General features: G+C 35.7%; 1 protein-coding gene across 6 annotated transcripts in view; it reads left to right on the top strand.

Moving 5' to 3' along the window:
- RASAL2 (RAS protein activator like 2) overlaps positions 1 to 17626 on the top strand; it is a 387706-nt gene that overhangs the window by 222174 nt on the left and 147906 nt on the right. Inside the window, exon 1 of one of the 6 annotated variants that reach the window (XM_079903337.1) lies at positions 14028 to 14133. The exons of the other annotated variants lie outside the window; for them this stretch is intronic. Coding sequence (XP_079759463.1) covers positions 14121 to 14133 — 13 coding nt within the window. The 5' untranslated portion in view covers positions 14028 to 14120. Of the gene's footprint in view, positions 1 to 14027; positions 14134 to 17626 lie in introns of those variants that run through there. 6 annotated transcript variants of the gene reach the window in all.

The following is a 17626-nucleotide window of genomic DNA, read 5'->3' as shown; positions in this document are numbered from 1 at the left end:
TCTGACTCATGGAACCAGTGAGATAATAGAAGTGTTAGGTTTCTTATTTTATGTTTCCCATTTTGCTTGGATAGGTTTAAACCAACCCAATAAAGAAGTTTCAGGTATGGCATCTTAGGAAGCATCCTGTCTCTGTATCTCATGACTTTACTCATTTGTTTTTTCCATTTTTACTTGCACAGTTTGGCAAATTCCTTTCTTCTAAAGTACAGTCATAATTCACCATTCTGTTATGTAACTTGAGGTAGAAAGATGGGAGTGGAGTTGTTTATAGTGCATCTTGAGATTTATTTTTGAGACTTGATCTAGGCTCTTGGCTGCTATGGAAACTTTCCCAAAAAGAAAAAATATATGATTCAGATAAGTTGAGCAAAATTATCTAAACATTGCTTACTTTACTTGCACCAGCAGTGTCTCCCTCTCCTCTCTCCTTCCCCCCACCTCCCCAACCCTTCCCACCCCCTCCTCCTGTTCTTTTTTTTGGGGGGGGGGCAGGGAGCAGGTTTGGCTCAGCTATTTACTGAAGCCTTTTTAGTTTATATTTCAAACAGAAGGATTTGTAAATCAGAGAGGTGGAAAATCTAGTTGAGTTTGTATCCGAAACAGACTGGAGCTGCCTCCAGGGATGAAGCGTGTTTTGTTATGACCCTCTTGGCACTCCCCTGCCATCTAATTTCTATAGTAACAATACTTAAGAAAGGAAGCTCCCAAGTTTCTCATAAAGCTGTTGTGTCTGCTGGATTGTTCTGACTACTTTCTTTTCTCTGAAATGTACAGCCTATTTACTTTCCTGTTGTCTTCAGAAATTTGCACGTTAACTTTTTCCCATTTCAATTGACAGTTAATATATCACAACAGGAACTTCCCATCCATTTCATTTTTTTCCTTTGCTTACAAAATAATTTTTATTTTGTCTGTGTTTGCCATGTTATTTCTAACTACAGAGTAGAGAATAACAGGAAAAATTCAAGGTAGAAAAAAGTAAAAAGAAGATGAATTCTTGGGATAGGAAGGAAGTGGAAGAGACTGAAGTAGAAAGAGAACTGGTAATAAAGGTTATTATTTTATGTCAGTTCATTTTTTTATATCTTAGAGCCCTTTGGGTTTTTTTCCTTTTCCTTTAATCAAAGTTGTGCCATCAAAGAGTCAAAAACATTTAAACAAACCTTTTGTAATTTCTAAAAGTAGGAACTGTAGGGAAGTATTCAGATGTGTGTATTAGGAACCAGATGAGCTAGGGAGGGAGCCTGTGAAATAATACATTGGGAGTGACTGACAGCAAGAGAGAGAAAAATATATTTAAAAGCAGAATATCATCAGCAGTGCACAAAACAATTAGATAAAAATAGCCTTGGAGTAGCTGCTCAAAGCTAGAAAGTTCCACTGTGGTAGGTAAGCCTTCCAAAAAAGAAACCACATGCAAAATAGGAATGAGGAGAAAATGTGGCCTCTTCTAATAATGTTTAATGTCAGTGATATAGCATAGGGTTATTGATAAAGATGAGCTTTTATAACTAAATGTGTTTCTATGGTTAATAAATTAGAATTATACTAAAATTTCCATAAGCTTTCCCAAACTTAGAAATGAATTTAACTGCTCTGTTGTATTTATGCCTAAATAATACATTCTTATATAGTACTTGTCTTAGTTCCTGCTGCTATAATAGGATACCATAGACTGGGTGGTTTAAACAGCAAACAGATTTGATGTCTGCTAAGGGCCCTCTTCTGGGTTGCAGACTGCTGCAATAGGGTTGTTTGCTTTTTTTGTTTTTGTTTTTGATAAATTCAATAAATTCTTGAATAAGTATGCTGTGTAGACTTTATCTCACCTCCTATCATGTTTTTTGGATACAATACCATGAACTGGCTATTTTAAATGTGAATCTCTGATTCTTCCTGTTTCTTAGTATCACTGATTGCTCTATCAGTTTTATCTCTTTATATTTTTAGAATAAAAATAAAGAATAGTTATGAATATGAAGAAACAAGTGTGGCCAGATAGACACAATGATGACGAAATAGTGACCGTGCTGGGCTTCCCTGGTGGCGCAGTGGTTGAGAGTCCGCCTGCCGATGCAGGGGACACGGGTTCGTGCCCCGGTCCGGGAAGATCCCACATGCCGCGGAGCAGCTGGGCCCGTGAGCCATGGCCGCTGAGCCTGCATGTCTGGAGCCTGTGCTCCGCAACGGGAGAGGCCACAACAGTGAGAGGCCCGCGTACCGCAAAAAAAAAAAATAATAATAATAAATAAATAGTGACCATGCTAAGGACTGGCTATGCATTCTGTCATCTACTCCTGGCAGTAGTCCTGTGAAACAGACGCTGTTATTATCCTCATTTTATAGACAAGAATACTAATGCCAAGTGAATGGCAGAACCAAAATTCAAACCCAAATATGTATGACTCAAAATCCAGTTTATTATGGTGCTTCCCCATCCCTTTGTACAAATCGCAATTACTGATTGGCTAGTTCTTATTTTTAAATGACTTAAATTACTGACAAATGGCTGTGAGACCTTGTCTGTCTTTTCTCTCTTCCCAAGATTTTGTTCCCGATTCAAAGCCCTACAGAGTGACTGACTTAGCAAATTACCTTTCCTTTTGGAGATAATCCTTTCATTAATCATATATATTTTAAAAATTTCTGTTATGTGCTGCACACTGTTCTGGCCTATGTGAATAAAGCATTCAAAACAGTCAGCAGTGCAGACCAAAGCCCCTGCCTTCATGGAGCTTACATTCTGGTAGAAGTAGACTGACAAAGATAGACAGCTCTACGTTATGTCATATAGTGATGATGAATGCAGTGGGGGAAAATAGAGGTGGGGTACAGGATCTAGAAAGTACTGTGGGTGGGCAAGAAGGCAGAGGAACATTATTCTATATGAGATGACCAGGGAAAATCTCACTGTTTAAGGGACATTTGGTCAAGATCTGAAGGAAAAATTCCAAGAACTGAAGGTTATGAGTTTCCAGGTTAAATGAAGCTGTTAAGTGCTCAGCAACGTAAATAAAGACCTATTTCAAAGCACATCTTCAGGAAATTTCAGAACATCTGAGATAAGGAGAACCTCCTAAAAGTTTTCAGGGATTTAAAACAGAAACAAAAATATGCTATACAGCATTCGAATAAGAGTGGCATCTGAGTTCTTGACAGCAATGTTAGAGGCTAAGACCATGGAGTAGTGCTATTAAAGTTCCAAGCGATCATGACTCTAAACTGAAATTGTATTCCAAGCTAAATGATCTGTCAAGTAACAGAAGGGGTAAATCGAAAAGGACAAGAAGAAGACAAAGGGAATCCCCAGAATACTGGTGAAGGGATGTCCCGGGATGGCAGCCATGTAGCTGGCTGAGAGAGTGTCCAGTCCAAACTGAGGTAAGAGGATAGAAGGCTTTTAGGGCCTTCTCAATTTAATCTCAACATATCTAAATAATATTCTTATACCACTAGGTTTTATTTAGAAATGTTGAGATAAATACCAAAAGACAAGGCTAAAAATTAAAAGAAGGAATGCCTTTGATGGGGTGGATTATGGGGTTGCTATTTTTTTATTAGCCTATTTGATTTTAAGTATAGTTGAGATTTTTCCCACAGTGTACATATATTACTTAATAAAGTAATGTGTAATTTAAGGAAACAACCTTCTGAATGTGTAAAATCAGCATGATAGTTACTACTTTACAGGGTTGTGAAAAATAACATGTTAAAATTAAGTTCCCCAGAAGAATGCTGGCACATACTGGGTGCTCATTAAATGTTTGTTTCTTTCCCTCTGCCAGTTTTGCTGTATTTTCTGTAAGAAAAGAAATCTTGAGTTCCATACAATCGATGGATGAACACATTTAAAATCCAACTAGTTTTTAAGTAGGGTACTGAAATTTCAGACTTTAAGTACAAATTATGCATAGTTTAATAGATTATGACAAACATTCTAGATGCCAGATTTTTCATGAGAACAACTCCTTTCATTAAAAAACAGTCACAGATAGTAAATATGTAATCAGAAATGAAGTACACAGCAAACAATTAATTTGACGAAATTTAATGCCCTTTAACCACTTTGGATGTACTTCTTACTATCAACTGGACAGGGAAATCTATCTCCAGCAGTATTTAGATCAGTATTTATTATACATTCAATAAATCTTGGTTGATAATATTGTTGACTAAATTGCCTTAAGTTATCAGAGTCATTTGTGGCAGGAAAAGTATAAATGTTGTTGACTGCTAAAGTGAAGGCACCAGTTTATTTCAGTTCCACTTTATTACAGCATTACTATCAGGTGACTAGTAAACCCTGCACAATCTTTTCTCAAAATTATTTCATTGAGTAAGTCCAGAAGATTGAGCTAATATTAGCCCATAATATGAGGAACATAAGTGATGTGTTAGTTTGTTTTACTGTTGCTGCTTGAAATATATGCCCAAAGTTCTGTAAGCTACTATCCTACATACCTACTGAGAAATTATTTCACAGAACATTTCATTTGTACCTCTCCTTGGGTAATTTATGATGTCAGCATTTTCTTATCGAGGCATCTACTATTACAGTATAGGGTATATGTAGTGTCTTATATCTAATAGTCTTGGTAAGAGTAATACTTTTTTGACAAAGTTACAGACTTCTTCACATGATTGTAGTTGCAGGGGGATGTACTCTAGACCATGTAATGAACACATTAAAAGTGATCTCCGGTAAAAGAATTAAACATTTTTATAAATGGAAGGAAAAGAACCATTTAGAGAATCCAAGGTGATGATAGCTTGTGAGTCCTGGTAAATGAAGAAATCCATAAAGATATTTATCACAAGAAGGTGAGCTTTTTGAGGGAAAGAATGCCATGTCAAATCAGGGATGAATGATAAAAACTGTTCTCATTCCCACCCCCCTCCTTTTTACAGCCTCCCTCCCCCAAACACACAGAATACTATTTTTATTTTATTTTATTCAACAAATGCTTACATAGTGGTTTGTGCCAGGAATTGTTCCAAGCACTTCGCAAATAGTTACTTACTTTATGAGCTAGGTACTATTATTATCTCTGTTTGTTTACTTTTTTAATATTTAATGAAACCAAGGCAGGGCTTTTCCAAGACTCTGTAAGTAGTAAATGGCACAGCTGGTATTTGAACCTGGTAATCTCACCTACAGTTAGTCCTCTGAACTTCTATGCTCTTTCTGCTGCTCACCTTAGAGTGGTGAGCAAAAGAGGCTGAGTCCCGCTCACCGCAACTAGAGAAAGCCTGCGCACAGCAACGAAGACCCAACGTAGCCAAATATTAATTAATTAATTTAAAAAAAATCTCTTCTAAAAAAAAAAGGGGATGAGTACTCCCGAGTCCTATGATGCTGTCAACGGTTATCTCCTTATACCGTTAAAAAAATAAATTTATTAGCAGAGTTGTCTGTTTTACCATCACTTAGTGGAAAATAATGTGTAGTCATTTATTTGAAAATATGAAAACAAAATATATAGGTTTCTTGTTGCTATTGGCAATCTTAGGAAAAACTGTGATGAATGAAATTCTGTTTACTTAAAGATGCAACTTCATGCATCATTTAGAGAACTTCTCTACCAAGAACATGTTTGGCACTTAATAGCACTCAATAAATATTGAGCCTAATTAAACAGTGAACAAGGATGCACAATATATTTTCAGCATTTTCCAGTTCATCATATTCTTTTTAATTTCATGTGACATAGAATTTAAAATATGTATCATGAAAACCTTAGGAAATTTTGAATGTTTTATAGGAGATCATTTTAATCATGCAAAAGCTGACGGTACAGGGTAAACCATGATCCATAATAATCACATTTTACAAATTCAAGCCTAGAACAAAGGACAAAGGACAAAACTATATCCTTAAAAGCAGTGTTGTGATCTTTCTCTTGCCAATGAGATAGAAACCATTGTATTTATTTCCTGACATGAGGGGGAAAGGGATATTTCCAGTTCCCATAAACAAATATCCCTGTTCTTATTTCTCTGGATGGCCTCTTGAGAGATCTAATAGTGGGAGTGTGATTCTGCCCTTAGTCACCAATGACTATTTCCTTAGCAAATTCATTAACCCCTCTTTTATCTCTCAGTTTTTGTCACTTATAAAATATCACTGAAGTATTAGACTTCCCCTAAATATAGCTGTTTTTCACTTATTTTTGTTTTCTATCAATATGACATTTTAAGACCAGCATGTTAAGTACATTATTTAGTTTTAAATTAGTTCATAAACCCAAGCCATAGGCGCTCTAACTTTATTATATCCTGGGGCAGATTTATCTGTTAATAGTAACCATTATTGAAGGTATGTTAAAGAATAGTACAGGCACATAATCATAATTCTTGAATATGTTAAAACCCAAATTTTTGTTTTTTATTGGGGTTACATCACTCCTATCACTGAAACAAATCTCTCATAGATGATTTTCAAGTTTTTCATTGGTTTTTAGCTTCAGCAATAATAAAGTTAGATGCCATATTCTATTGCGGAGAGAAAATACGTTATCCGTTGTGACGGATCGAAAAATTTGTTATTAAAGCAAATGGTAAATCAATCCTTGAATGCAGTATTTTTGTTGCTGAACTACATGGTGCTTTCTTTGTAGGGCTGCTGGTTTGGAATTGACTATGTGCCTTGTCTCATAATTCTGTACCTTTTGTACCATCGCTTTTGCCTTTTCTGGAAGACTGTCTAATTTATTTCTTATTATGTAGAACTTTATTCAGTAACTATAAAGATTTTTTTATACTGTATGTGCAGAAATTTAGAAGGAAGTTTAACCTCTTGAAAGTTATTTTTCATATTTACTGATATTTTCTGAAACTGAATATTTATGGAGTTATTTTTCATGTCCATAGTGTTTTACACTTGACTTTAACAGATTGGCGGATCATTCATCTCACCTTTTAAAATAAGAAAAAATCTCATATCATTACATAGGAACTTTCAAAAATAACCCTTTTCAAAAAAATAGGGGAAACATGTATGTATTTCAAAATGTAATATTTGAAATGAAAATGTTATAACACTAGTATCATAAAGTGGAACAGAGATGCACTCTTGGAGCCTAGAATATAATTGAATAAAAGGGTCTAATTTTTATTACTATCACCATCCTAATGGTTCAGAAGTAATGACTAGAAGTACCACACATTAATTTTCCCCTTGCTTAATAATTTCAATTTTCCTTTGGGGAATGGATTTTTCTATTAAAAAATAATCAAAGAGGGAAGAGATATGGGAACATATGTATATGTATAACTGATTCACTTTGTTATGAAGCAGAAACTAACACACCATTGTAAAGCAATTATACTCCAATAAAGATGTTAAAAAAATAATCAGAACCATCTTTTAAAAAATCAAATATATTTGACACGTAACATTATATGAATTTAAGGTGTACAACATGTTACTTTGATACATTTATATATTGTAATATGATTACCGTTGTAATGCTATTTTCACATTACCTAATTGTAATATAATTTTGTTGTCTGTAGTTATTACATTGTGCATTAGATCTCTATGGCCTATTTACTATCCACTGCAAGTCTATACCCTTAAACAACATCAGTTTTATCCCCCCAAACCCATCCCCTGGTAAGCACCATTTTACTGTCTGACTTGTTTTGAGTTTGACATTTTAGATTTCATATATAAGTGATGTCATACCATATTTGTCTTTCTCTGTCTGACTTATCTCACTTAGCATAATGTGTTCAAGGTCCATGCATGTTGTCACAAATGGCAGGCTATCCTCCTATCTCATAGCTGAATAATATTTCATCGGTATATAAATCGTATCTTTTTTACCCACTCTTCTGTTGATGGGCATTTAAGGTTGTTTCCGTATCTTGGATATTGTGAATAATGCTGCAATAAACATGGGAGTGCATATATCTCTTTAAAATACTGTTTTCATTTCCTTTGGGTATATACCCAGTAGTGGAATTGCTGGATTGTATGGTAGATCTATTTTTAATTTTTTGAGGAACATCCATATTATTTTCCATAGTATTGGATCAATTTATATTCCCATCAGTAGTGTATGAGGGTTCCCTTTTCACCACATCCTTACCAGCACCTGTTGTCCCTTGTCTTTTAGATGAAAACCATTCTGACGGGTGTGAGGTGATAATATCTTATTGCAGTTTTGATTTGCATTTCCCTGATGACTAGTGATGTTGAGCATCTTTTCATGTGTCTGTTGTCCATTTTGATGTCCTCTTTGCTTCATGATTTATCTCTTGGAGTTCTACTAGATTTTAGCTTGCTTTAGTTAGTTGTAAGAGAGTAATGGAAATTGAGTGAAGTGGACTTTACCTGCCGTATGCACTAGTGTTTTCAATTATATAGTACATATATATGTTGTTGTATCAGTGGTATGCCAAAGATGACTGTACCATAACATCTTTGCTTTTTATAATTAGACTTATGGAAACAGTAGCCCACACTTGCAAATATTCTTTAAAACTAAGGCAAAAATAAATGCCTAATGACATATTTTTACTGAAACTGAAGTGTTATCTGCATTATATGGGAAAGGTGGACTAATAGTACTTCAGTTGTGACAGCAGATTAGCTTAACAGGAAATCAACAAGCCAAGCGGTGCAGATAGTTATATATGTATTTTAAAGCCACTGAAGAAAATGAGTTTTTGAAGGCTTTATTAAAGTTCAGTTTAAGCTCTTTTTTTAAATGAGGAGGGCCAGTGTCACAGGCATGTCCTTGGCTCTGTGAACACATTGAGATATCCATTAATATCCAACCCTATCCCAGAAAGCTTTTAGTTGCTTCTTACTGTTTATTAATGATTTTTTTCATAGAAATAGAAGTGTTACTTTTGTTTCTGTAGTATATTATTACTCATACACTGAAATAAAACTAGAAAAAGATTTGCCTGGATTTTTCCACAAAGGTTTTACTTATTTTTCTTTGAAGTACGGTCCTATTCATATGACAGCCTGAGTATTGAGAAGGGTGACTGATGTGTGATTTTGCCTGCTCTTTGTAATGCTTCCTCCTGACCAATGGCCATTTCAGGTAACCAAATGCAGTCTACTAAATCATCTTAGCTGGAAAAGCAAGGCAAAGCTCTAATGCCTAGCCAGAAGTTGTAAAAACGTTGTGTGGCCATCAAAATTGTCACTGTCTGGCATGTGCCTTTTCTAAACACTCTGAGTACTTTGCTAACCATATGACTAACAGATCCTTCGGTCTTTATAATGCCTTTTTATCAGAAGAGAAGCGTGCCTTGTGGTCCCATCATATAGAAATAAAATGGAATAAAAATTAGAATTTCAGTGGCATTTCTGAATAAGTGGGTGACTTTAGTGTTTGTCATTCTAGTTATAAACAATGGTTTCCTTTTCTAATATGAACTCTGAAAAGAATGCAGTAGGAAGGCCACAGCATCAGAATGTCAGTCTGGTTTATGGGGAGACATTAACAGAAACTGTGTTTATGGTTAGAAGAAGCTGTGTCTCTGATCATCTGCTGTTCAGAAGAGGGAGCACACGTACAGACTGGTGTACACCTCAGTTTGACTGCTATCAATATGTGTATCTGCTTGGAGGAGGAGATGACATGTATTACCAGGATTTTTTGTTTGTTTGCTCATTTGTTAATTTGTTTGATAAGAAAGTAGATGTGCAAGTAACTTTTAATTATATGCAGCTAGCTTTTTTGTGTGTGCCCTTTGATTTTCAGAAAATCATGCATCTATAGTTTTAGGGTTTCTTAATGGCTGTTACATTGACTTCTATACCTGTACCAAAGTCAGAATTCCATAATTACTTTTGTAAGGGGTAGGGAGAAAATGTACTATCCATATTCTTCCAAGTTCACAAAACATACTGTTTGATTCATAACTAGAAAAAAATATCCTAGCCTTTTAGAAACAAAACCAATATTCGTTGACACTGAACTTAAAAACTCACATAGAGACAGCCTTCGGTAGTCCATTTATACCTGTTTTCAAGCTATTTGTTTATTTAGCAGATATTTATTAAGCATTTATTATGTGGCAAACATTATATAAGTTCCAAGAAGGACAAGAACAGAGTGCTGTGTTGTTATAATAGGACCATAGTTTGACAGGGTGGTGACCAATCTTTAAATTTGATTGATATTCTTATTTATGTTTGAATTATAATATGGAATTCCAGAACCAGAAGAGACCTTTAAAATTATTTACTCCAGCCCTTCATTCAGTGTTTGAATCTTTCTTATTATTCATTTGATCATTGCTGATATTCGACTATTTTTGACTTACAAAAATGGCATTTTCACGTAGTTCAACCTAGTAGAACCATTTAGTAAGTACAGTGCTGGATCATGACTGCATAAGACGGATTAGTCAAGACAACCCTATCCAACTCTCTGTATAGGGGAGAAATGTGAAACCAGATATTGACAACATAGTGACCATTTGCAAAAATAAAATGGCTCAAGTGCCCTCATCTAACCAAAATGAATATGCTGGGTGCTGAATTGAGCTTTCTAGTTATGTGATCCAATATATCATTTCAAAATGCCTTCAGACTCTATGAGGCTCTTCTAACCCATGAGGGATTTTCTGCATGGACATGGATTTCAGTTACTTTGTAACTTGAGCTCATGGCTGGAGTGTGAGCCATTTACTCGTGCTTCTCCAGCTTCTTAGAGAACTCCTTCTTAGTGTCGTAGTTTAAGATTTTATCAGTCTCTTCAGTGTCTACCTCAAAAGCTGCATTTCTGTGATCAAGGCAGCACAACACATGGCTGTGGGTTCAGAGACATTAAAAATTATTCCAAGAAGCAACATCTAGGGATCAGGATTTCACCTATTATAAGTAGGTCCTAATTGGGTAAATGATGAAATGACTATTTTCCCTTCGTATATAATTCGATTGGCTTCAATTAGTTAACTTGAAATCGCACAAACCTGAGACGAATTCCTTTATATTCTTGTTTCACCGCATGTACATATACAGTGCTAGGCTGTGGCATCAGAAAATGGCTATGCTATGGTCCCTGTCCTCAAGTTATTCTAAAGCACTCCTCAGTGTAAGTACTTACAAAGGTTTGGTAATTGAAATATATTTTTTCATCCATCCATCCATCTCTCCATCCAGGCATCACTGATTAAGTACCTATTAAGCCAGGCACTGTTCTAGGCTCTAGCAATAAGCTGAAAACAAGACAAAGACCCTCCCTCATCTACCTCATGTTCTGGTGGGAAAAAGAGACATTAAACATCAGTACATAGTATAATGTTAGAGAATGATGAAGGCTATAAAGAAAAAAAAATAGTGGAGAGTAAAAAAAAAAATACAGAGGAGAATGTAATCAACTCTGGTAGGAAATAAGGTAAACCACACTAAGAATATAATTTTAAATCTGGGTTTTGAAGGGTAAATAAGAGTATGACAGGCAGACCAGACAAGGAAGGAACTTCTAGATAGAGAAGCAGCAACATCAAGGCTAGAAGGCATAAAACGGGATTATAAATAGGAATGCATACTTGTGAAAAGATTTAGTATAGAAATTAATAAAATATGGTGTATAATATCCTTTGAACAGTGTTGACTAATGGAATAACATCATATTTGGGTATATGAAAAATTGTTTCCTCAACAGTGCTTCTCAGATTTACTCAAGTATCAGAACTCTAGGTAGTGAAAGTGCTTTTTGCAGAACACAATAAATTATTGTTAGAATTCACCTTCAAATATCTGAAAATGTCATTATCGATCTGAATTTGGAACTATTCCAGGCATCTTTAAGGTTAATTAACAGTAACAGATTCTAACATTTTAAAATATATTTAAAAAGAAAAAAAATCACACTTGAGAAAATCGTATACATGAACTTTCTCTGTCATGTCACGGAAGATTGCTATTATTCTTTTTTATCATCAGAACACGAGTTCAGTAGCATAGTTTGAAAGCTGCTGCACTACAGTTATTCATCAGATGGGCTGCCAACCCGTGTGGGAAGAGTTAGGGCGTCACTGCCTCTTGTAGTAGGCAGCCCCTTCGGAAAGCGCCTTGCAATGGCTCTGACTTCCTTTTATTGAGCTGAAATCTCTTTCCCTGATAATTTAGACTCACTGCTTAGACTCTAACTTAGACTCTGACTCTTGGATAGAATGATGGAAATCAAGACTTTTTTTGTTTGTTTGTTTTTTGCGGTACACGGGCCTCTCACTGCTGTGGCCTCTCCCGTTGCGGAGCACAGGCTCCGGACGCGCAGGCTCAGCGGCCATGGCTCACGGACCCAGCTGCTCCGCGGCATGTGGGATCTTCCCGGACTGGGGCACGAACTCGTGTCCCCTGCATCGGCAGGCGGACTCTCAACTACTGCACCACCAGGGAAGCCCCATGACTTATTTTTTATAAATATTTTGAGGAATAATAAGTAAAAATAATTTTGGTATACCTTGCACTATTTTAGGGTTAATTATAAATGAGACAAATAATGATAAAGCTTAAGGCTCACCTGAGTGAGAAGAGGGTAGGGGTTGTTTGTGTTTTGTTTCATATAGGGCAGGGTGGGAGTCCGTGGTCTGTAAGTCTTCATGGTCAGATCCTTAGTTTGTTCTTTTCTGTATAACTTTTTGTTTATGTCTTTTCCCCCTCTATGACTCTTACTTGAGTAGCAATAGGATTTATAGGAATAGTTCTTCTGAAGTAGAAATAGAAAACTCAAAGTAAAGGCAGAGGAAAATGCGATGTTAGAGTATTATGATCCTTGAAAGAAAATGAAAGCAGATAACGAAAACCAAATTATGATGGAATTAAAGGAGACTTTAAATGTGAATCATTGAGACTTGGAGAGAAAAAGTGGAGGGAAAAAAGGGTGCCAAAGATACATACATTCACACTCATCACACATATGTATGTATGTGTACATATACAAATATATCTGTGTGTAAATGTTTATCTAGATAGTATATGAGAGAGATATATAATACATATATATAAATACATAAATAGAGATAGAGTATACCTATTTCCGTCAGCTGTTTGTTAAACGGTAGATAAAAGATTGAAACCTGGCTCTTCTCATGTCTGTCCTGTTCTACTGTCTGAAGTGGCAGGTAGAATCTGCTCAGTGATTCAAACAGTGAATTTTTTAATTGCTCAATGCTGACATGCTAACCTCAGCAAACGAGCAGCTGCAGAATGTGTTAGGTCACCATACCAATAATGAAGATTACATCATTGACCTGCCTTCCTTTTTTGGAATGTAGAAAAAAACAAACCCTAGAAATACGTCAGATTTGAAAACAAACCAAAATAATGACTGAGAATAGTGATATTATCTATAGTTTCATCACAACTAGTTGACTAATCAGTTAGGAGCCATTCTGTTTATAAAATTAATTTTTAATTATTCTTTATTTTTAAAGTGAAGTTCTAGCTTAAGACCTGAATGAAAGATTTCGAGAAATAAAAATTTTCTTTTCTGAATTTAAAATATTTCTATTGCGATAAGGTGACACACTGAGTGACTTTAAGATAATAATATTTGTGTTAACACACTTCTATATATACATCAGCTGTAAGATATTTCCCTGGGTTTTGTACTTAGAAAAGTTTATGTTTTAATTCAGCACAATAACACTCAAAATAAGAATCTCTGAAATTTGTTTTATTTTTCTATCCCTAAAATAGGACAGATTTTGAAGTAGATTGCTTAAAAAAAAATGAATCACTTCTTAAAACACACAGATGTACTTATCCACCCTTGGGACAGAAGAAATGAATTACCTTGCTTGGTAAATCGCATTGCTTCTCCTGAACTAGATTGCCTCCTGCATCCAGTGCTGTGAAAGAGAGGCGCTCTGAGCAGGAAGGATAGCCATTGTTCAGTGCTCTCTAGCAAAAGAACTGGGCGGGGAGGGGTGGGGGGGGATGGAGTTTGACTGGCGTTGGCTCTGGCTTTTCTACATTCCAATCTGTCTGAGGCACAGAGCGAGAGCAAAAAAAAAAAAAAAAAGTGGAGAGAGAGAGAGAGAGCGCGCAAGTGAGCAAGCACGGTGACCATACGGTATAGAAAGTGTTTTGACTGGCATGCCGGAAGGATCATGTTAGCAACACCCAGAAACTTCACGGAATGCAGACCCCAGGTAAGAGTTCCTAGAGTCTGTCTGAGACAGAAATTGAAAGTTCGTACATATTTAAAGGGAATGTGTGCTTTTTCAAAATTACACAAATGGATTGACTGTTTACTTTTGTGCTTATTGGCTTTAAAAAATAGGTTGTTTTTCATTACTGTGAGTTCACAGGAATACTGTGTGGAGGCCGTCAACATCCAGTACAAAATCCAGCTCAAGAATAGCCTTCTGAGAAACTCAGATAAATTAAAGGTGTAATGATCATAGCAAAATACTAACACTGCAACATTTACTTGTTCTTTTAATAATTTGAAGTGGATTTCTTATTCTGTATCTTCCCCGGATTCTTTATGAAATATTAAGATACCTGGGAATGGATACAGCCCATTTCTCTCTGAGGGAGACAAAATATATTGACCATTAATAATATTGTAGCAACCGTGCTTGAATCTCAGTAGCATGTAGTAAATCTGTTTAATTCGGAAAGCTCAACAGGTTGGATCCATAGACAATGAGAACTTTGCTTATTTTTTGTTTTTTGTGGGGTTTTTTGCCCAAGCAGGCTTTTAATATCCTCTGCCAATAGATGACAAGTTAGAAACTTTAATTAGCTCATTGAAAGTTAAATCTGAAAGAGACTTGAGAGACGTCTACTGCAGTCCACTCTCTCCATTTTCAATGAGAACATTGAGGTCTAAGGGAGTTGGTGCTTGCTCAAGATCACAGCATTACAACAGAATTGAAAAGAAAATCCAGGTCTCATGATCTGCAGTTTACTGGTTTTTTCATGGTACCAACTATCAATACATTTATGCTTTATACTTTATCCATACCGTATCTGCTGGCTCAGGTACCATGAATTATTGCCTAAAGACCAAATGCATCATAAACCTAGATTGAAATCTTATGGGAAGGAAATATTGGGGGATGGATGTCATCAATATTGATATATTCTTGTTCAAAACCAAAAATATATAACAAAATATTTATCAGAAAAATAGCTTTCAGTTAAGGAAAATAACTGTAGTTTGAATGTTGCTTTTATATAAACAATTACATAGCTGTGGCATGTTCTGAATATCTGTATATGAAATTAAAATTCAAATTGATTTTAATTTCTTTTAAAGACTTTGGGACTTAGCAACTGTATAATTTAAGTTAGTAAAGCTGTTTGGGGGTAACTTGTATCTATTTACTGGAAGCAAAACATCATCCCATATTCACTGCCTTCTCTATATTTATATTTTTTAATGTAAGATAACATTTTAAAATTATCCAACTGTTTGAACCAGTTGCTTCCTTATCCAAGGTCCAGCTCTGTTTCCTCCATTTATAAGGGTCCTCTGTTACTTCACCTCATGAATTATGTGTTAGAGGGTAACTTAAGTGGAGGATCTTGAGAGTGACAACAGACAGTGAACATCTGTCTTCATACATTTTCATTTAGTCCCTAAAAAGGTTGCTGCCCTTTCCATTTTTCTGGAGACCATTGTGGGGTTGAAAGAGACCACACTATTCTAGTGAGCTAAATAGTAAAGATAGCCACTGTCAAAAGGATCTGTCATGGCTCTTTACAATTCCTGGGAACAAGTTAGCTTGATTTGGCTATAAGCACAGTGAAGGGATGCAGTGTTTTTGTGTTAAAGCTTGACCTGCTATTCCAGTTTTTGACTAGGTCTGTGTAGATGCAGTTGTGATTTATAAGTTTGTGAGGGATGAACAGTAAGTTGTAAGGAACAGTTTCACTACTGCTCTCAGCTATTGTAAATCAAACTACAAAGTACATTCTCTACCCAGAAGGAAACAAGAGACTGTCTTACTGCCGAATCCATTATTAAAACACACTGTTTATAAAAGGACCGATGGCTGTGAGAATGAGGACATAATGCTCTATCCAACTTAACAGTGTTCATGTTCTGTTACACAGGGCTTAGCTTTTTTCTCTCATCTTTTATCCTGCTGGAGTATGTGAAAGGACTGCCATGATATATGTGTGTATATTATGTTATGTGTGTATATGGTGGGTGGATGGATGGATGGATGGATAAAGATGGACTTTTGGCCTTAGTGTATTTCCCCATGTTAGAAACAATCAAGTCATTAATCTGTTGCTGCTATTTTACTGACCTAACTTGAAAGAAACTAATTTATTAACCAATCTGATAATTATAAAATTACTACCATGCATTGGAAAGAGAAAAATATTAGAAGGAAACACATACTCCTTTTTCTGTCCTGAATACAGATGTCAGATTATGCAGGTTTATACTTTCTCTGTTAGAGAAAAGCAGTGTGCTAATAAGGTGCCCATTTTATGACCAAAGACAGATTGTAAATGGGAAGGGAGTGGGTAGGGTGAAATGAATGACATCAGGAAAGAAACTCTCTTATGTATGTGAAACAATTTTCTTTTGACCATTGTTATTTTGAAGGCAGGCCCATTTTCACTGCTCTTGATTTTTTTTCCTTGATACCAGTTTCTCTAAATTTTTTTCATGAAATATATGTCCATATAGTTTATATATTAAATTAACAAAGAAGGTAAAGAGCTCTGCATCATAGCCATTGACATTTTTCTGATAAAAGTTTGGCTATAGTTGATCAAAACTTTTGTCTCATTCAGAGGAGTTACTTCTTTCTCGCTGCAATTTCTTGCTACTTCTTGGGTATAATTCAGTGTTTTGTAATGCTCTGAGTTGTCAGGTTAATTCTTTACTCATAAAGATTACCTGATTATCCACTTAAAACTCTGGGAATCCTATTATGTAGACCACATGGTTGTGTTGCCCCTTCTGCTCCAGTCTTGACCTTCCTCAGCAGCCTGTAAAGAGGAAAAGTGTTATGCTGGTTTTGTTCTTTCTGTTCTTTCACGCTCTCTAGTGGTTGTTTGTGGTTGTTCTTGTTTTCAGTTCCCTATCAGTTTTAGTGAAGCAGGTGACTGGTGAAATCAGGTTCAGCAGATTCTTACGCTTGAGGTGCATGAACTTTCTAAAATATCTAATTCTTTAGGGCAGAAAGAGAAGAAAATTGATTATGTCCTGTTGTTTCCTAGTGAACAGTGAGTCAAGAAAATGAGTTATGACTCAGCAATATGAATCCTCTTATAGCTGTCTTTTCTTTCTCTTTATTTTTGTCTTCCTTTGTATGTATGTGTGTGTATGTGTGTGTGTGTGTGTGCGCACGTGCGTGCTGATGGGGATTCAGTCTATCAGAGTTTCACATGTAATTATGGGTATGATATCTGCTTGTGTCTGGAAGCCTTAAGCGTTGCCACTGAGAATATTTTCTTTGTGCATACTTGACAAGTAGGAGAAACTTACTGAATCATCATTAAAATTCAGATGAAGGTCTTTATCTTCTCTGGTACCTTCCTCACTCCTACTCAGACTGTACCATTCTGCTGAATGAGGAGCTCTCTGAACTTAAACACATGGAGAGGGAACCAGTGAGTTCTTATCAATAATTAGACTCTATAAAACTCCACATTTCTGTCATTCTTAGGTTT

This window comes from Stenella coeruleoalba, assembly GCF_951394435.1.
Source record: "Stenella coeruleoalba genome assembly, chromosome: 1".
Taxonomy (NCBI): Eukaryota; Metazoa; Chordata; class Mammalia; order Artiodactyla; family Delphinidae; genus Stenella; species Stenella coeruleoalba.
The sequence above is the reverse complement of the archived record's forward strand: the minus strand, read 5'-3'. Positions and strand labels throughout refer to the sequence as shown.